The 21,537-nt window shown below is 38.3% G+C and overlaps 2 protein-coding genes across 7 annotated transcripts in view; one reads left to right on the top strand and one right to left on the bottom strand.

Annotated features, from left to right (window-relative positions):
- The window catches only part of FANCM (FA complementation group M), a 62,692-nt gene extending 61,212 nt beyond the window's left edge, over positions 1-1,480 (bottom strand). For all 6 annotated transcript variants that reach the window (XM_046007704.1, XM_046007703.1, XM_046007707.1 and 3 more), the window contains exons 1-2: positions 855-1,480; positions 104-276 (exon numbers count right to left, since the gene is read on the bottom strand). In XM_046007704.1, coding sequence (XP_045863660.1) covers positions 104-276; positions 855-1,371 — 690 coding nt within the window. In that variant the 5' untranslated portion in view covers positions 1,372-1,480. The remainder of the gene's footprint in view (positions 1-103; positions 277-854) is intronic.
- Positions 1,481-2,827: 1,347 nt separating this feature from the next.
- FKBP3 (FKBP prolyl isomerase 3) lies at positions 2,828-21,264 on the top strand. The gene is made up of 7 exons (XM_046007717.1): positions 2,828-2,977; positions 5,914-6,015; positions 7,757-7,864; positions 17,192-17,327; positions 17,821-17,888; positions 19,566-19,663; positions 20,915-21,264. Exons 1-7 carry the CDS (start codon positions 2,870-2,872, stop codon positions 20,967-20,969), a joined length of 675 nt encoding a protein of 224 aa, XP_045863673.1. The 5' UTR covers positions 2,828-2,869; the 3' UTR covers positions 20,970-21,264.
- Positions 21,265-21,537: the final 273 nt, after the last annotated feature.

Raw genomic sequence — 21,537 nt, 5'->3', positions numbered from 1 at the left:
TTTTCGTAATGATAACACAATCAATAAATTTCATCATTAATAAGTATACCGAAATACTCTACAGTATGTTCACAGTACAAAAGACTTTTAAACGAAATATTACCTGGCAATATGCATAGTTTCCAAGAGCTTTATGAGCTTCATCGATAACTAGACACTTTATTTCAGCAGCAGGACAAGCTCCTCTAGAAAGATCATTTACCATGACTTGAGGTGTAAGAAAAAGGACTCTCTTACTGTGCCATATTTCCTTCCTGGTGAAAGCTTGAGTAGATCCTGTAAACAAAAATGACATCCTACATTCTAAATACCAGGACTGTTACCTTTAAAATATCTATAAATAATCTGGCCTAATTTCAGAATGCAGTCCTGTTTTGGTAATCTGCCTTCACACAAGAACAATTTAACAAATCATTGAAATGTTACATTTTAAAGCTCTGTTGTGATCCCAGTGTTAATGCTGAGACACAACTAGACTGTCTTCAGAGAATTCCTACAACATGGCATAATAACTGAAGAAAAGCAAATTCTTCAACTGGGAAATCTTTCTGGGGAAGAAAGTCAGAAAACCTCCTGTTCACTTCTGATGGGGTATACACACAAATCACTTCAGAGTACTCCGACAAATTACGGGGAGTCTGAAAATTGAGGAGAGCAACCCTTTTTGTGAGGGCCAAACTTGCTACAAATAGATAATGCTTTAAAAGAGAGAATGGAAAATACGGAAACTCTGATCTGGGGATTATTCCTCCTGGGTCAGGAATTCCTTTAGCTCAATTCCCACCAGAATGCGTGTTTTCCCGAGTACCCCCCCCCCCCGCCTTAGTTCCAAATTAACCCATTTTCTAAGATACCTGTCATTTCGGCCATGTGGGACTGCGGAATACCCATCACTCGGTAGCAAGCCTCGATCTGCTGTGTCACCAAAGGTTTCGTGGGGGCCATGAAGACCACCTTGCCGGAAGGGAACCACCGGTAGAAATTGTACATGACCACGGCGGCAATAAAGGTCTTTCCCAAACCGGTAGGCAGACACACCAGCGTGTTGCAGAACAGAGCGGTCCGAGCAATGTGCAGCTGGTAGTCCCGCACTGGGCAATTAGTAGGGTAAATCCACAGGGAGCCCGCTGAGGTGCAGAAACCGCCATTCTCTAAACTCAGCTGCCGCTCTGCCTCATACACTGCAACCAGCAATACATCATCGTCTGACTCCCGCTGAGCCTCGGTAGCCTCTGCAGCGGGAGGAAAATGTGCCCTAGAGATGCCAGGGCTCTGAGGCCGCTCAGGTCCAGAGTTGCAACCCGAAGCTCCAGCGGACCGAGAAATGCTTGAGCCCCACGTCTGAAAAAGTGTTCTTTGCCGTCCGCTCATTAGGATAACGACCACCAAAGGCTTCTCTCAGATGCTAGCAGTTCCAACAGCTCAACCGCCACCATTCGGATCCCCATCGGTTACCTTCGCACAAAACAGAGGAACGTGAGGGCGGGACTGCAGCCTGTTCCTCTAGTTGTAAATGCCGCCACTGAGTTTGCGTCGGAAATATGATTGGCTAGCTTCCCGGAACTCCCTGAGACGCATGCGCACTGTTCCAGCGTTAGTTTAAATTTGGTCCCCCGTTCAGTCTCTTCACAAACTCTAAATATAAGTTCCGTTCCCAATTGCTAAAGTTCTCCGTTCTCATTGCTAAAGTGATATTGCTTAAAATGATAAAAAAAAAAAAAAGGTAACTTTAAGATCCTAGGGACAACGGATACCCATTTTTTTGTGAATTTAACGTTATCGAGCTAATATTTCTTATTCCTTGTTGGCTGTATTTTTAAAGACGTGAAAAGCAAAAGGGTTAGATTGAATTAAATATCTTGTCTTACTTCTTTTTCCAAGTTGAAAAAACAAAAATGTCCGATCTCTTTTTCACAGTATTTGGAAAGGCAGCCCATTATCTTACTATTTTTATTGTTAAGAGAGAAATGAATGGTTTGGTCCTGTGTTCGTGGGGAAATCCGAAAGAAAGAAAAGTAAGGCTTTCCTGGCTCCACCATTACATCTTCATAAATGATATAGAGCAGTACGCGTCGGTGTGGTATTAGTCTATTCTAGCGAAAGCTTTCTACCTCGGACTTGGATACAATTCCCGGCTTCTCCACCCTACACCTTAGCAGCTTGGGAATAGCCTCTGTCAATTTGCTTCCTCGTATACCCACAAGTACATAGACCGTCAGGTTGTTTTGAGCATTAGTAGTATCACTGTCATCATCAGCAAGCGGCATCCTGCGAGTAGCTTCTTTACGTCGCTTTATTTGGTCGGGCGTCTTGAACTTGCTTTTAAACAAACTTTCTCGTGTGTTTTTATTTCTTGGGCGGGGTAGGCAACAGTTGTATTTTAGTTTCACTTGGGTGAGTTTCAAAAGAGATTTAGGGATGGATTGTTCTGACGGGCAAGGACTGAACCTATCAGGTGTGAATTTTTAGGCTGGAACTACATAAAATGAGATTAGAAGTCTGAATGTTTTCTTTAAGCAGGTTATATACAGGCTCTTAAAGGCATGCAGCCCGTCGGGAATACACAACTGTAGGTAATGGCTGGTAAATATCACTACCAACATCGGTTGCGGGTTCCAATTAAGGGCGGACGACAGCTTCAGGCAATCCGCATAGTCCTTCGCAATGACCGCATCACCGGCTCACAGCCGGACTCGACCGAGGCCTTCTAAGTGCAGCCTTGACATCACTCAAGGACTGGCCCCAATCCGGCCACGTCGCACCGTGACCCCGCCCCCTCGAGCTCTAAGCGGGGTCACGCCACGCCCCGGGGGCGGGGCGATGCTGAACCTAGGCGGGCTGGCTCAGTAAAGCGAGGCAGCGGGGGAAGATGGCGGCGGCAGTGCCACAGCGGGCCTGGACCGTGGAGCAGCTGCGCAGCGAGCAGCTACCCAAGAAGGACATTATCAAGTTTCTACAGGACCACGGTTCAGATTCGGTACTAGAGGCGGCGGGGAGGCCGGGCTGGTGCGGCTGAGGGACGCCTCACCCCCCCGGAGATGCCCGTACATTCCATATTCCTCCGTGCCCCCGCCCTCGTCCTCCCGCGGCCGGTGGCCTGGAAGGCCGGAGCGGCCTCGCGTGCGCGGGGGAGGCAAGCTCCTGCCCTTCTGGGCTGCCCCATTTGGGCGCGGGTATCGGTTTTATTTCTTGGGGCAGGCAGGAAGAAATCGCATAATTAAAACCTCATGGGGGTCCTTGAGTGAGGGTGGAAGCCATGAAAAAGAGCTCAGGAGATACTGGGGGTGGGGATGGGTGCCCGAGCTCTAGGGACCTGGGTGAGACCCCTGCGGTGGAGAGTAGGCCATTAGAGAAATGGTAAGGATTGTGAAGACTTTCCGAGAACGGTATGTGTGTTTTGCTTTTTCTCATCAGTAACTAAATACTGAACACTAATGCGTGTAGTTTTTTAAAAATCCGTAGGTTGCGGTTTAACTTTTTAAAATATCGACTCTTTACATGACCTTTTCACCTTTATACTGAAGGTAGTTACATGCGCATTTAGTGTACAGTATCTGCTATTGTTAGAAACTAAGATGTATTTGGCATTCTTTATCCTTGTACGCCCTGCATTTTTCAATCTAGTCTCCATCTTAACCATCCAATTCTGGTCACAAGTGTTTTGGAGGGGCTTCTTTGGTTTGGTGGTTTGTCTTTTTTTTTTGGTCAGACTTTATTCCCTTCGGAAATTAAGATCATTCATACCTCTCTTAAATTGCTGAACCACTGTACAGTACGTGCACTCTGCATTCCCCATTTATGGGAAATAGAAACATCTGTCTGTATGGTTTCTCTACAGTTTTTCATTTAAGTTCTAAACTTGCATTAGAAAAATTCTTCCTGGGTTCTTCTGTAATGTTTATTTTCATTTTGAGGTGTCTTTTTTTTTTTAAAGATTGTATTTATTTGAGAGAGAACACAAGCAGCATAAGCGCCAGACGGAGAGGGAGATGGAGGCTCCCCTGCAGACCAGGGAGTGGGATGTGGGGCTCATCTTAGGACCCTGGGATCATGACCCCAGCTGAAGGCAGTCCCCTAACCAACTGAGCCATCAAGGCCACCGATTTTGAGGTGTCTTGAAAAGGAAATAAAGTTATTATCTAGCAACTAGTTTCATACATCTAGAATAAGTATCCTGACATCAGCAAATACTTACACAACATCTATAGCAAGAACTATGCTCAGTGTTTGGGGATACAGGGTAAAAGAAAGACCATGCCTCAGGTATTCTATTTTATACCCTTTTAATGGAGTTATTTTCTCTTAAGTCAATTCATATTTTCAACGGGAACAATAGAAAAACTAGGCATTATCATTTGTTAACATTTAATGCCTCAATCCTGTACGTCATCAGATTCTTAGAGAACACTGTGCAATCAAATGTAAGACTGGCCTACTGGGGACAATTTCAAGAGACTTGAGTTATCAGAATATTTTTTGATAGATTAATCTCTTAAGTGCATATTCTCCAGTATTCATTCACATACTTAAGCCTATATTTGACAGTCACTATTTTATTGATCATAAGATATTAAGGAGATGTTTGCATTTTGGATATTTTTGGAATCTTGCAAAAGAAATCACTTGAGTGCTAAAAGCAACTGATACTTCCATTTAATCAAAATAACCTTTCCCTATCAGTCTTTATCATTTAGAACATTTCTCTAATTGGGGGAGAGGAAAAGCAGAGGAGAAAAGAATACAGTACTGATAGTGTTAGAAAAGTTCTTTTATCAAAAGACAGAATATGCCAGAGGACAACTTCAAGAAAATAACAAAAATGAGGAATCAAGGACCAAAATGCAGAAAAGGAAGCAGAATAAAATAAGGAAAACAAAGACATTATTAAAATCCCCACATTGGGGGCGCCTGGGTGGCTCAGTGGGTTAAAGCCTCTGCTTTCTGCTCAGGTCATGATCCCGGGACCTTAGGATTGAGCCCCGCATTAACTCTGCTCAGCGGGGAGCCTGCTTCCTCCTCTCTCTCTCTCTGCCTGCTGCTTTGCCTACTTGTAATCTCCATCTGTCAAATAAATAAAATCTTTAAAAAAAAAAAAAACCCACATTGCTTGATTTTGAGATGAAGTTAGTATTTTCATGTCCATTTATCAACATAGTTTAAGTTTGCCAACTTTAGAGAAGTGGAATTCTGTTACTTTGATTTATTAAGTACATTGTTATTAGTCCTGATAGCTAATATTTATTGAGTTCTCACCAGGCAACAGACTGTATGTTTAAATGTATTAAATAGACTATTGCATTTATCCTTAGAACAACCCTCTGACATAGATGTTGTTATTAATCTTCCATTATGATACCAAAACTGAGTCTTTAGGAAAGCTTAATCCTTTGTCTTAAGATCAGATAGCTAGGATTTTAATACAGATGGTCTGACTCCTCAGCCCACACACTTAACCACCATATATCCAGCATTGTGTAACACTGCTTCCCAGTCAAGAATGAGTTACAGCTTTGTCAAGATAGGTATGCTCAACATGGTTGGAGGTTCCTAGGACCATAGCCAAGTAACATCCTGCCAGTAGCAGCATCATCCAGTTACCAAAATGTGCTTGCTGTGTAAATGTTCTGCAAGTTCTGTAATGGGAAAAGCATTAGTATGCAACAGTGTGACCGCTACATAATATTACAGTTCCAGTCTTGTCAATAATTTTTATTAATACGCTGTATTGTTTTAATCTTCCTTAAATCTTTTTTTGTTATGAAGAAGAGTATAAAATATATTTATTTCATTTCTTCCATCATAAGTAGTTTTATTGAAGATATAATTACTAACATAAAAGGTAATTTTTCTGAAATTTAGACCTTTATTACATGAGGGAGATTATTTTGACTAACCAGCTTTTTTTCTTTACAGTTTCTTGCAGAACATAAGTTATTAGGAAACATTAAAAATGTGGCCAAGACAGCTAACAAGGACCATTTGGTTACAGCCTACAACCATCTTTTTGAAAGTAAGGTGAGTATTGTTTCATTTCATTACCAGAATATTATTTTAGATATTTTATTTGCAAAAAGAAGTTTTAAATTTATTTGCAGAATATGTTTTAAGTTTTTCCACCTGGCATTTTTTTTTTTTAAGATTTTATTTATTTATTTCACAGAGAAATCACAAGTAGGCAGAGAGGCAGGCAGAGAAAGAGAGAGAGGGAAGCAGGCTCCCTGCTAAGTAGAGAGCCCCATGCGGGGCTCGATCCCAAGACCTGAGATCATGACCTAGGCCAAAGGCAGAGGCTTAACCCACTGAGCCACCCAGGGGCCCCTCCACCTGGCATTTTTCTTAACTATAATCACAAGTGGACTAGCTGCCAAATCTAGCAACGTTAATCTGCAGGATGGCAGAATATTGTGATATTTGAAAGGAACCAAATTTTTAAAATAATTCCCAGGATGCCTAGATGGCTCAGTCAGTTGAGCATTTGACTCTTGATTTTGACTCAGATCACTATCTCAGGGTCCTGAGATCAAGCCCTGGACTGAGCTCCCTGTTCCTCGGATAGTCTGCTTGAGAATCTTTTCCTCTGCCCTTCCCCATGTATGCACATCCTCATGCTTGTACTCTCTCTCTCTCAAAATAAATAAATAAATCTTTCAAAAATAATAATAATTCCCTGTAGCTTAAATTAAGACAACAAATAAGGGTACTGAAAAGTCACAAATCCAAAGTTCATTTCATTAATGAATTTAAAATCTTAGATTTAGGCTGACCCTTTAGAAAAACAAATTTTAAGAAATTCTCTAATACCTTTCACTATGAAATGACCATCTTCCACGGCAAGGAGTCTTTTTTTTTTTTTTTAAGATTTTATTTATTTATTTGACTGAGATCACAAGTAGGCGGAGAGGCAGGCAGAGAGAAAGGGGGAAGCAGGCTCCCCGCCGAGCAGAGAGCCCAGTGCAGGGCTCGATCCCAGGACCCTGACCTGAACCTAAGGCAGAGGCTTAACCCACTGAGCCACCCAGGCGCCCTGCAAGGAGTCTTTATTAAGGAATTGTGTGCATCTTTTTTTTAAGATTTATTTATTTATTAGAGAGAGAGAATGCAAGCAGGGAGGAGGGGCAGAGGTAGAGGGAGAACCTGACTACCTGCTGAGCAGACACCTGCACCATGGGTTTTAATCCCAGGTCCCTGGGATCATGACCTGAGCCATAGGCAGAGGGGCTCAACTAACTGAGCCACCCAGAAGCCCAAAGGAACTGTGTGAATTGTATCATATCTGAGTCTGAGTTGGTCTTTCTACATCTTTTTTCTCCCTTTTAAAGATTTATTTATTCATTTTAGAGCAAGACAGAGTACAAGGGAGGGGAGGGGCAGAGGGAGAAGGAGAGAATCCCAAGCAGACTCCCCATGAGCACGGAGTCCAACACAGGGCTTGATCCCATGTCCCCAAGATCATGACCCAAGCTGAAACCAAGAGTCAGAAGCCCAACTGACTGAGTTACTCAGTCGCCCCTGAATTGTCCTTTCTAAAAATCTCCTTTTCAGCATTTATATTATGAGGTGCTTTGAGGTTTCTGATTTGTTGATTAAAATGTTTAACATAAGATTTTTCCTTTGTTCTTAGGTAGTTTCCATTTGTTTGTATTTGAGTTATATGGCCTATATTCATGATGTACATGTTCATTAAATTGAAAAGTTGAAAACTATATGTCCCTAGCCTGTTCTGAATATGGTAAACAGTAGAACATTTTCCTTACAGCGTTTCAAGGGTACGGAAAGTATAAGTAAAGTGTCTGAGCAGGTGAAAAATGTGAAGCTTAATGAAGATAAACCCAAAGAAACCAAGTCTGAAGAGACTCTGGATGAGGTTTGTATATAATATTATTTTATTTCTCTTGTGAATTTGAGAAAAGTATTTGTTTACAGCCCTGCTTTCTCATAAGGGGTGGAGGGGTATGGCTACTTTCAGTGAGCCAAACACTGATTTGGAGTGTGTTATCTCCCTTAGGTATACTGAACCAGAATAAAACATGTAAGAACCAAAGCTTTACAGTTATTAAGCCTTTCCTATAAAATACCTCTAGCTTTGTATTTTATAGTTCCTTTATGTCTGACCAGAACTTCTGAAGTTCTAAAGCCATTTAAAGGTCCTGATTTATAGCCAAGTTGGACTGAGTGAGATACTTCACTGTGATTATTTTTAGCTTTTTCTAATGTACATGGTATCCTTGGCAATAGAAATAGTCCAGGCTTGGCTACAGGGTGTGGAGTCATTTGCCTCATCTTTCGCAACATAGGTTTTACATTTTGGTACAAGGGTTTGAAGAACTAGATAAAACCATTTCTACAGATGGACAGCCTCACTAGAGCCAAGGACAGCAGTTAGAACATATGCAATAGAGCTGAATTGACTATAATCTTGCCATTTCTGAGAATACTTGCTAACTAAGCTTACTCATTCTAGTGGTCTTAGTATCAGTGATAATAATCTAGTAATAATAATAATAATATTTTTTAGTCTTAAAAAGGGTTGCCACCTAATGATGAAGGTATGGCATTTGGATATTTGTAGACAGAGTGCAAGTATAGAATTAAAGAAATTTATATGACTGAAGCTAGTTAATTCATGTGATATTTTCTTGGTTGAAAAGCACAAATTAATGTTTTTGGATATGTACACACAATAAAGCAGTATTGAGGTTTATCACATCTAATATTATTTGATAAATGTTATATGTATTGGACAAATATTGAGCATCTACTAAGGTAAAAAAAGGTATAATAATTACTGAAAAGGATTGCAAAAATAATTGGTAAAATAGTTTACCCTCCAGAAAATTACAATAAAGGAGGTATTAGGCAACAGATCATTATCTATATCATTAAGAGGTTAAGAAAAAGAGATCTCCAAATAGGGTATAAGGGCTGGAGACAATCTAGAGAGATCTTAAGAGGATCCTAAATTACATTCCTTTTTTTAAAGACGTCTTTTCTCAGGGGCACCTGGGTGGCACAGTCAGCTAAGCATCCAGCTCTTGGTTTCAGCTCAGGTTACGCTCTCAGGATTGTGAGATTGAGCCCTGTACTGGGCTCCACGCTCAGTGCAGAGTCTACTTAAAGACTCTCAGTCTTGCCCTACTTCCCCCACATGCTTTCTCTTTCTCTAAATAAATGTTTTTCAAAATAAAATAAAATACAAATCTGATTCTGTAACTTCTCTTTAAAACTCTTAATTGGCTATTCAGTGACCTGAAGATTAAAAAAAAAGTTTCATAATGTATGCTACATGTATTTCCAGCCTCATCTTACACCATTGCCTCCTTCACTTCTCCCCTGCAGATTATACTGTTTTCATGCTCTACCCTACTATAAAAATGCTGTTCTCTTTATAAGCCTTCTCCTAATCACCTACCTCAAAGAAACCTCTCCCAGCTTATAGCCTACACTGGGTTAGGTCACTGTGTCTCGTTCCCATCTTAGACTTGTGTTCCTCTTTAGGTCTCATAACCAGTGCAATTACACACATGACTATATTCTCTGTTAGGATGAGGGTCAGGACCAAGTCTACCACCATCCGAATGTATTTCCAGTTTCTAACACGTGGAACATGCTCAAATATTTATTAAATAATAATAGGGATAATTATGTTAACATACTCTCATTTTTAGAGGCTATGATATGATCCAGTTAATTCAAATTGTAATGATTACTCTCAAAGTTCCTTTATCTCTGTGTCTACAAGTACCTAGTTCGGATCCAGTCTCAAGAATGTAGTTCTTTTCATCACTCTGAAGTAAGAAATTGCTGTAAAACCGGGAAATTACCTAAAAGCCAGGTCCATTCAAGCACATAATTCAGGTATAGCTTTGGGAGTGATCTGACTTCTCACCATGAACTAAGCAGGTTCTTGCAGTGAAACCCAAAATCAGATCAAATAACTACTACCCTGAAAGTGTGTTATTTAGGTCCCAGAAAGTCCAGTTTATTTTCTGGCATCATCAAAACCTGTGCCTTCTGTCTCCTTGAAGATTCACAGTGCATGTTAGCTGATGACAGCTCTGAGAAGTCATGCAGAATAAAGGCATATTTAACTTTCTTTAATGTAGTGATTCTCAAACTTAATTATGGTAAACCCCTTTTCTTCTCTAACAGTGTTAACAGTTAGAGGTAAGGAATAAGTGATCTCTAAAAGATACTTTGTGAAATACTGAAATGGAGAATATCCCTAGGCAGACTGGCACCTTCACCATTAAGACTGAGCTGTAATCACCAATTTAATTTTTTTTTTTTTTGCATTATTCTACGACCTAGATTTAATGTAAATAACACAACGCGCCCAAGCATCTTGGGACAACAAATGGGAAAACAATGAAATGACCTTAAGATTTAAAATATGGGGGGCGCCTGGGTGGCTCAGTGGTTTAAGCCTCTGCCTTCGGCCCAGGTCATGATCTCAGGTTCCTGGGATTGAGCCCCACTTCGGGCTTTCTGCTCAGCAGGGAGCCTACTTCCTTCTCTGTCTCTCTGCCTGTCTCTCTGCCTACTTGTGATCTCTCTCTCTCTGTCAAATAAATAAATAAAATATTAAAAAAAAAAAATGATTTAAAATATGGTTATTGTTCACTAATTGTACCTTATCCATTCAAATAGTTAAGTGTGATTTCTTAAAAAAAAAGTCTTAAGATAGTCTAGTATTTTTTCATAAAAAATTTACGTAGTCATTCTCATTTTGTTTAACCAGATTTTGTAAGTCAACTATATTTTTAGAATATTTTTCTGATATAAAAATAACATATGCGGGCGCCTGGGTGGCTCAGTGGGTTAAAGCCTCTGCCTTTGGCTCAGGTCATGATTCCAGGCTCCTGGGATCGAGCCCCACATCAGGCTCTCTGCTCCGCGGGGAGCCTGCTTCTTCCTCTCTGCCTGCCACTCTGCCTGCTTGTGATCTCTCTCTCTGTCAAATAAATAAATAAATAAATAAAATCTTAAAAAAATAAAAAATAACACATGCTATTTTTCAAATAGAAAATAATAGAGGGGCGCCTGGGTGGCTCAGTGGGTTGGGCCGCTGCCTTCGGCTCAGGTCATGATCTCAGAGTCCTGGGATCGAGTCCCATATCGGGATCTCTGCTCAGCGGGGAGCCTGCTTCCCTCTCTCTCTCCCTCTGCCTACTTGTGATCTCTCTCTTGCTGTCAAATAAATAAATAAAATCTTAAAAAAAAAAAAAAGAAAATAATAGAAAGTGGGGCACCTGGGTGTCTCAGTGGGTTAAGTCTCTGCCTTCAGCTCAGGTCATGATCTCAGGGTCTGGGATCAAGCCCCGCATCAGGCTCCCTGCTCAGCAGAGAGCCTGCTACCCCTCTCTCTCTGCCTACTTGTGATCTTTCTCTGTCAAATAAATAAATAAAATCTTTTTTAAAAAAAGAGAAAGTAATAGAAAATTATAGAGAATAAATATTCCCACACCTAGAAATGAACATGTTTAACATTTCAGAATGTTGTCTTTGAATATTTTCTAAGTGCATATTTATTTAAATAGTTGAGATATTACTATGGTTAGAAATTTCTATTGATTTTTCACTTCATAAGAATTTTTTCACATTATAAAAAATTGAGTATTAGATTACCATAATAAACATGTAGTTATTTGCCACTGTGGATAATGGTGCATTGAATAAGTGCACAAAGATTTTTTTTCCTAAGCTTCAGATTACTTCTTGAGCATATATTTGTATAAATAGAATTATTATTATTTATTACACTTGTGATCTTTTAAAATTGCTTTCCAAAGAGATGGCACCAGTTTATACTGCTAGTAGTAGAAACCTTACCATTTATAGTAACATTTTTCATTAAAACAACCTTGGAGGGGTGCCTGGGTGGCTCAGTGGGTTAAAGCCTCTGCCTTCGGCTCAGGTCATGATCCCAAGGTTCTGGGATCTAGTCCTACATCAGTCTCTCTGCTCCGCGGGGAGCTTGCTTCCTCCTCCCTCTCTGCCTGCCTCTCTGCCTACTTGTGATCTCTGTCTGTCAAATAGATAAAATCTTAAACAAACAACAAACAAACAAAAAAACCACCTTGGAATGGGAGTGTCAGCAAGGAAGTTAATGGTTGCTTTTATAATAATACATGTACTCGTGCTGTAGGTGTGACTTGTGTGATTTAGGGAGTCAGCCTGGCTTTAGTTGAAAATACTAATTCTTAGACTCTAAATTGAATAGGACTGTATACTCTATCCAGGCATTACTTTCTGGTAAAAAAGATGGAAAAAAGACTGTCAGGTCGCTGTGAGTTTAAATGAATTGACATAAGAAAAACAATGATTTTTTGTAATACTTGGCATTCCATATGTGCTTGGGTAAAGTGGTTAAGAGCATGGGACTTTACATGCTAGCTGCCTGGTTTCCAGTCCTACTCAGCCACTTAGGAGCTGTAGGTGCATAAACAAGTTGCTTAACCACTCTATTTCTATATTTCCTTTTTTGTAAAATAGGAATAATGTACCTAACGCATAAGGTAGTAACAATTTAGAATTAATTTATGTAAAGCATTTGGATAGTGCCCAGCACATAGAGGGTACTCAGTAGTTGGCTATTTTAACTGATATCAGTAGAGGTTAACTATCATCAGTACTATTTATTTATTTATTAAAAATTTTATTTGTTTATTTGACAGAGAGCACAGGTAGGCAGAGAGGCAGGCAGAGAGAGAGGGGAAGAAGGCTCCCCACCGAGCAGAGAGCCCCATACGGGGCTCAATCCCAGGACCCTGGGATCATGACCTGAGCCGAAGGCAGAGCCTTAACCCACTGAGCCACCCAGGTGCCCCTATCATCAGTACTATTATTTGAGGTATTCAGGCATAGTGGAAGAACAGGGGCCTTGGATTCAGACAAGCCCACGTCCATATTCCTTCTCTACTACTTATCAGCTCTGTTGCAAATTCCCTGAACCTCAGTCTCTTCATCTGCAAAAATGCAAGTAGGTGACACCTTCTTCAGAGGATTAAGAGTAAGTGGGATAGTATGTGTTACGTAGCTGGCAAATACTAGATGTTTAATGTTTTATTTTCTTTTCCCATTATTAAATGTTTTGTAGTGTAAAATTCTATATACATACATTAATTTTTTAAAAGGTTTTATTTTAATTCGTTAGTTAACAGTGTTACATTCATCTCACGTGTATACTATAGTAATTCCGCACTCCACACATCACCTGGTGCTCATCACCACAAGTGGACTTCTTAATCCCCATCACCTGTTTAACCCATACCCCCACCACTACCACTGACCTCCCCTCTGGGAACATCAGTTTGGTCTCTATAGTTAAGAATCTGTTTCTTGGTTTATCTGTCTCTCTCACCTTTTTTCCCTTTGCTTGTTTTATTAAATTCCACATAAGTGAAATTATATGGTATTTGTGTTTCTCTGACTTATTTCACTTAGTATTATACTCTGGCTCCATCCATGCCATTGCAAAGACAAGATTTCATTCTTTTTATGGCTGAATAATATTCCATTGTATGTATATATACTACATCTTCATTATCCATTCATCATCAATCAGTGGACATTTGGGCTGCTTCCTTATCTTGGTTTTTATAACTAATGCTGCTATAAACATAGGGAAGCATATATCCCTTTGAATTAGTGGTGTTCTTTTGGTTAGTACTCGGAAGTGCAATTGCTATTTTTAACTTTTGAGGAACCTGCATACAGTTTTCCACAGTGGCTGCACCAGTTTGCATTCCTGCCAACAGTGTGAGAGGGTTCCCCTTTCGCCACAGCCACACCAACACCTGTTGTTTATTGTGTTATTGATTTTAACCATTTTGACAGGTGTGAGGCGTTATCTCTAGTTTTGATTTGCATTTCCCTGATAAAGTGATGATGAGCATCTTTTATTCTTTTAAAGATTTTACTTACTAATTTTATCAGAGAGAGCACAAGCAGGGGGATGACAGCCAGAGGGAAAGGAAGAAGCAGACTCCCTGCTGAACAAGGAGCCTGATGGCAGGACTCGATCCCAGGATCCTGGGATCATGACCTGAGCCAAGCCAGATGTTTAACCAACTGAGCCACCCAGGCATCCCAATGAGCATCTTTTCATATGTTTGTTGGCCATCTGGATGTCTTCTTTGAAGAAATGTCTATTCATATCTTCTATTTTTAAATTGGATTATTTCTTTTTAGGTGTTGAGTTGTATAAATTCTTTATATATTTTGGATACTAACCCTTTATCAGCTATGTCATTTGCAAATACCTTCTCCCATTCTATAGGTTGCCTTTGTGGTGTTTCCTTCACTGTACTGAAGCTTTTTATTTTGATGTAGTCTGATTAGTTTATTTTTGCTTTTATTTCCCTTGCCTCAAGAGACATACCTAGAAAGAAATTGCTACAACTGATGTTAGAGACCTTACGGGCTATGCGCTCTTCTAGGATTTTTATGGTAAAGTCTCACATTTAAATCTTCAGTCCATTTTGAATTTATTTTTGTGTATGGTGAAAGAAAATGGTCCAATTTCACTCTTTTGCATGTGGCTGCCGGTTCTCCCAAGATCGTTTGTTGAAGAGACCGTCTTTTTCCCTTGGATATTTTTTCCTGCTTTATCGAAGATTAGTTGACCATATAGTTGTGGGCTCATTTCTGGGTTTTCTATTCTGTTGCATTGATCTGTGTGTCAGTTTTTGTGCCAGTACCATACTGTTTTGATCACGACGGCTTTGTAATACAACTTGATGTCCAGAATTGTGATGCCACCAGGTTTGCTTTTCATTTTTAAGGTTGCTTTGACTATTTCGAGTCTTTTGTGGTTCTATACAAATTTTAGGATTGATTGTTCTAGCTCTGTGGAAAATGATGTTGGTATTTTGATAGAGATTACATTAAACATTTAGATTGCTTTGGGTAGTATAGACATTTTAAAATATCTGTTCTTCCAATCCATGAGCATGGAATGTCTTTCCCTTTCTTGGTGTCCTTTCAATTTCCTTTATCTCATTCTTTTTTTTTTTTTTAAGATTTTATTTATTTATTTGACAGATCACAAGTAGACAGAGAGGCAGGCAGAATGAGAGAGAGAGAGAGAGAGAGAGGAAAGCAGGCTCCCTGCTGAGCAGAGAGGCCCGATGTGGGACTTGATCCCAGGACCCTGAGATCATGACGTGAGCCCAAGGCAGCGGCTTAACCCACTGAGCCACCCAGGCGCCCTAAATTTCCTTTATCAGTATTTTATACTTTACAGAGCAGGGTCTTTCACCTGTTTGGCTAGGTTAATTCCTAGGTATCCTATTATTTTGGGTGCAACTGTAAATGGGATTATTTTCTTAGTATCTCTTTCTGATGCTTCGTTATTGGTATATAGAAATGTAACAGATTTCTGTACATTGATTTTGTATCCTGTGACTATGGAATTCATTTATCAATTCTAGTAGTTTTTTGCTTGAAGTCTTTCATGTTTTCTGTATAAATTCTGTATGTTTTTTTAATTCTATATATTCTTAAGTTTGAATAAGAAATTGATTTTTTCCCAGAAGGAAGGTGGGTGGGGAGGATGGGTGAAGTAGGTGAAGGGGATTAAGAATACACTTACCTTGGTGAGTGCTTGAGTAATGTATAGAATTGTTGAATCACTATATTGTACATCTGAAACTAATATAACACTGAATGTTAATTACACTGAAATTAAAAAATAATTTTTAAAAGATTTTAAAAAATAAAATAAAAATGGGCTTAATATTGATACATTGTCTTTTAAAAATTAGTTTCTTTAATGCATCATAATGAATATTTGAATAGTATAAATAATAATTACACTGATAAGAACCAAACACTATATAATGGGAGGTAGAACACAACATAGTCTATAATGAGCTTTGTTTGGCATTATGATAGTTTTTACATAAAATAGACAAAATAGCTCAAGTAATTACTTGAGCACTATTTGACAATAATTGCAAGGGGCAGTAATAAAGGACTAGCACAAATTATTCTTTCTCTTTTAACTTACTATCTGTTTACATTTCAGTTTATCATACTTTTTTTAATCAATAATAAACTGATACTCTTCAGTGTTAAAGTACTGCCAAAAAAAAAAAAAAACAAACTGCTTTTCTCACATATATGAATCATCACTCATTAGCCTTTAGCTTCTTTAAGATTTTATTTATTTGGGGCGCCTGGGTGGCTCAGCGGGTTAAAGCCTCTGCCTTCAGCTCAGGTCATGATCCCAGGGTCCTGGGATCGAGCCCCGCATCGGGCTCTCTGCTTGGCTGGGAGCCTGCTTCCTCCTCTCTCTCTCTCTGCCTGCCTCTCTGCCTACTTGTAATCTCTATCTGTCAAATAAATAAATCTTTAAAAAAAAAAAAAAAAAAAAAAAAAAAAAAAAAAAGATTTTATTTATTTGACAGAGACACAGCAAGAAAGGGAACACAAGCAGGGGGAGCGGAAGAGGGGGAAGAAGCAGGCTTCCTGCTGAGCATGAGCAGGGAGCCCCATGCAGGGCTAAGGACCCTGGGATCATGACCTGAGCTGAAGGCAGATGCTCAATGAATGAGCCACCTAGGCGCCCCACCTTTAGCTTTCTTTAAAAGCTTCTGACAATCCTGTTTTGTTCTAGGAAATATGTCTGTTATGATAATTTCTATAGATGATTCTGTTTATTGTATGAACTTAAAGTTCAGGAACAAATGGAATATTACTGTATTCCTTCTAATTGGATATAGTAAAAATATTTAGTAATGTCAATTATTGGTGCTAAACAACTCAGATTTTTGAAAAAAAAAAGTCAGTGCTTTATTTAATGTCTTACAGTTTTATAGGAATTAGATAGTAATGATATTTCTAACCTTGGAAAATAATAGGATTTATTTTATGGTTTGTTGAATAATAGAATTTTGTCAAAAGAACATTGGTTTCCAAGGTAGCTGGAAGTTACTTGAAATTATAGATGGGCTGTTTACTAATATTGCCACAGACTTGCAAGTAGATAGTGAGTTTTGGGTTTTTTTTTAACTCAGAGGTGAATCAGAGACAAATAGTTTGTTACCAGATCTATGAAACTTTGTGACCAGACTTGGGTCATAATTGGCTATATAAGAATTCTCTTTGTCCAAAAAAAAAAAAAAGTATTCTGTCATCCTTCTAAAAGAAGGATGTGAGTTACTGTTTGTGTTGTTTTGTTTGTTTTTAGGGTCCACCAAAATATATAAAATCTGTTCTTAAAAAAGGAGATAAAACCAATTTTCCCAAAAAGGGTGATGTTGTTCACTGCTGGTATACAGGAACACTACAGGATGGGACTGTTTTTGATACTAATATTCAAACGAGTAAGTCTAAATGTAATGTAATCTTTTTAGCTTTAAGGCATTGCAAAATATGTGTGTGGTACATGAACAGTTGGCTGTACCTTTCTCTTGGCTGTCACTTTTTTCCAGAAGTCTTTTGCACCTGTGATTTACTTGGACTCAGAGGTCTTCAGTTCACTATTTATTGGCCGGGTGAATAAATACTTCTTGGTCATTGGGAAGCAAAAAATGAGCTTAGTCTAAACTTGGTTAATATCCTAAAGTTGAGGCTTTCATATTTAATGTAAAAGGCAGAACAGTGTGCTGTTTTAGTAGTGTAAATATAGGTCCTTACTCTCTCCCTCCTTTTAGACCATAACTATTTTTACATACAGAATTTTCCTGGTGCATTAGCTTTCTGAATCTTTCTTTTCAAATGCATAATATGTTAAGTTCTAAAATTAAAGACTTCAATCACTGTTTTTCCATTGGAACTTAATTTCATCATGCATCATAAGAAAAATTTGTTTTACAGGTTCAAAGAAGAAGAAAAATGCCAAGCCTTTAAGTTTTAAGGTTGGAATAGGCAAAGTTATCAGAGGAGTAAGTAAAAATGACAATGAATCATTAGATATTTTGGCACATGCTGCATGTGGTATGGTGCCATAATTAGGATTGGGGATATGATGAACAGTCTTTGGAGTCTGACAAATCAGATGCTGTCATTGCTAACTGATCTGGCCCAAGTTTTCTGGGTCTCAGTTACGGACATTACAGTCTTCCTCAAGGTTGCTGAACAATTAAATGAGCATAATTACAGTGCATAATATAATGAGACTCAAGTATTATTTTTTTCATGCCTGCCCCTTTTATTTTTTCATCATAAATTCTTCATCAGAAAGTTCGGCTTTCTAAATTTATCTTTAAGATTCTTGGTAAAATGTTACACAGGTTGTTGTACCACTTTTGCATCAAAGAGAAAGGTAAAATACCTGTTTCACTGAAGTACTTAATTATAGAAGCAAAAGTTTGTTCTGGGCCTTTTCACCTCTCACAACCGGGATGCAAACACTGGAAAATCTTTCAAATATAAGCATGCTTTTTTTTAGCCACCCTTACTTACATGGAGAGATAATAATAGAAGGAAACTTTGAGAAAAGGGGAAGGTAGGGTTGAGTTGTACTGGCCAATGCAGTGTACTAAAGGAGGTAATAGAGCAGGGCTCATTATTGGCTTCACTAAATCAAGTTGTTATTCCAGGGCCCATTTATTATTAAAATGTCTTTATTCACTACATCAGACATTATAACTGAAATGCCTGTTAAATGCACTGAGAACCCTCCATGTTATTCTTTTTACTGTGGGTAAGTCCTAAAAAAACAGCTCAATCATATTCAGAGCCCCAAGCAGATTATAAAACATCTTGAAACTAAAGGTTTAGTTGAAAATCCTAACTGCTACCTAATTATACCAGATTGATAATAACTGTATATCAAGTTAATCAGTTGTTTCCATGACTAATTTGCTTGTGTATTTCTTCTAGTGAACTGTATTAATTTCAATCATATAACAGATCTCTATCCTTTGAGTTTTATCAGAATATATCGTCTTAGTCATATTTACCTTTGCATCCTGTAGATTTAACTTTTTAGTAACTTCCTTTAAGATCCAGGGCATATGGTTGTCTCAGTCGGTTAAAGCATGTGACTTATCTGGGGCTTGTGAATTCAAGCCCCATGTTAGGGGTACAGTTTACTTAAAAATTATGTATATATATATATATTTTCCAAATTTGGACAAATGGAGTGGCAACACAGAAACCTTTATCATTTCTTTGAACAGTTTTACTTTCTACAGAAGGTCAGTGCCATAACATGTAGTTTATCTTGTATGTGCCATCCTGACTCCACAATCTAGTGATCTTAAAATGATTCTATCTTTAGTTTATCCCTCTAATATAAAGTCAGAAGTTTGCCCTGGGATATATCAAGTGTATCAAGTTTTTTATATTACTAATAAACTGGTTTCCTTAAGACAGTTAACATTTTAAAAAGTGCTTTCACACTGTAGCATTTGAAGCATATGTTGCACTAAAAAATTATTGTTTAACGTATTTTTTTTTTCATTGAGGAAATAAAAGACAAAGATCCATCCAAGGACATTGCCTTACAATATAGTAAAATCCAGTAACAATGCTTTTTGGTATATTCGGCTTTCTAGTTTTTCATGATTTTTTTTTTTCAGTTGTCATTAATTTTTATTTCATGTTCTTGCCTTTAGTGGGATGAAGCACTCTTAACTATGAGTAAAGGAGAAAAGGCTCGACTAGAGATTGAACCAGAATGGGCTTATGGAAAGAAAGGACAGCCTGATGCCAAGTATCCTTTTTTCCTTTGTGAATAAAGAAAAAAACATGAAGAAAGACCACCTGAATGTGTAAAAGATATTGTCTAGGTTAACTTGGAGATCAGGAATCGTGTCCAGTGTAGTATTCCTGGTATCTCGATGCTTCTGTATCAGCACCTTCAATATGGACAGGAGTTAGTAAGAAAAAATGTGCAAACTTGAGCTAGAATAGATTCTTACCTTTTTTTCCTCTTGTACTCAAGTTTTCTATTTTTAGAGGTAAACTATGAGGTTCTAAGTTTTCATCTTTAAAAGGCAGTTACTGTATGAAGGATTCACTTTAAGGAGTTAAGATGTCCAGTACAAACAACTGAAGCAAGTTAGAGGATACAAGTATGGCTCATGGTAATTTTATGCTACAGTGTAATTTCAGGCAATTAATGGGTACTCAAAGCTTAGAAATGGAACACATATTGAGGATTACCAGTTGTGAAACTGAGACCATGAGTCCAACAATGTGTAAGCATCTGTGATTACTATTAATGACAATACTTTTCTGATAGGCCTGGTTTGTGAAAATTCAAAAGCCATGCCTCCTGACCATGTCAACCAGAACAATCCAATAACTAAGTGAGAAGGTAGTTTTTTATGTTGTTAGTTCCATTCCCATTGGACTAGTTGGATCAGTTAAAGTAACTTTTAAAAAATTTGGAAGTCCTCTCCAATTTTATCAGTTAACATTATTTGGGAATATAATAATCCTCTTCTAAACCTATCAAAACTAGATGGCCCAACTACAGCTCCCCCTCTCTCTCATGTGAAGCATCTCAAAACCAATCAAATAAAAATCACACTTCTCTGAATTCAGCGTCTTAAAATTCATAGCAAATATCAGGCATTAGCTCATATGAACTTTGATTTAATATAACTTATACACCCAACTAAATAGAAATCACCACCCCCCCCCGCCTTTGGTAAGCACAGAGTAGCAGTTCTTCATTAGGTGGTGGCTAAATTGGGAGTACTGATGAAGCATCCAGGAAAGGAATATCCTAGTCCAAGCTCAACCTATCTAGTTGGTCTATACTGATAGGTTATAATCACCATTCACAAAGATATTGTTCGCAACCACTAAGCTAGTATGTACTAGCACCTCAGTCATAAAGCTCTTCTCTTTGGGGTTCATATCTAATATCCATTATATATGATTCTAATTTTAGACTGAGGTTATTGGGAATGAAGGAAGAAGTAATTTTTATCAAATTTACCTTGACTTCCAACAGAATTCCACCAAATGCAAAACTCATTTTTGAAGTAGAATTAGTGGATATTGACTGAAATAGCAGCGCTTCGGATATAAAGACATCAGCAACAATAAAACATTGCCTTGAAGAAACTTATGTAACTAATTAGAGCTGGTTACTATTGTAAGTGAAGAGTCAACTGGAAAATTCAAGAGCTCAGATATTATTTACCCAATCCCCAACTTTTAATATATGTAATCCATTATAATTCCCTAAAGTTTGAAATATTTTACTACAGCTATGTAAAATACTGGTTAAGGAGAAATGACTTTCCTTTACCTCATGTTGTAAACTAAAAGGCTCAATAAAAACATATTCAGTGTCTTGCATTTGTTTGGTGTTAATATATAAAGGCTCTGATGAGGTTAACCAGAGCTAAGTCTTAATCAGAACAAGGAGTTATAGTAAAATTATCTAGACAGCTTTGCCAGGGACACTCTTAAAATCTTTTCTTTTTCTAAAGAGCTTTTAAGACTTTTTTTTTTTTTAAAGAATTTATTTGTTTATTTGACAGAGATCACAAGCAGGCAGAGAAGCAGGCAGAGAGAGGGGAGGGGAGAAGCAGGCTCCCCGCGGAGCAGGGAGCCTGACGTGGGGCTCGA

Source organism: Meles meles, chromosome 6 (assembly GCF_922984935.1).
Source record: "Meles meles chromosome 6, mMelMel3.1 paternal haplotype, whole genome shotgun sequence".
NCBI lineage: Eukaryota > Metazoa > Chordata > Mammalia > Carnivora > Mustelidae > Meles > Meles meles.
The sequence above is the reverse complement of the archived record's forward strand: the minus strand, read 5'-3'. Positions and strand labels throughout refer to the sequence as shown.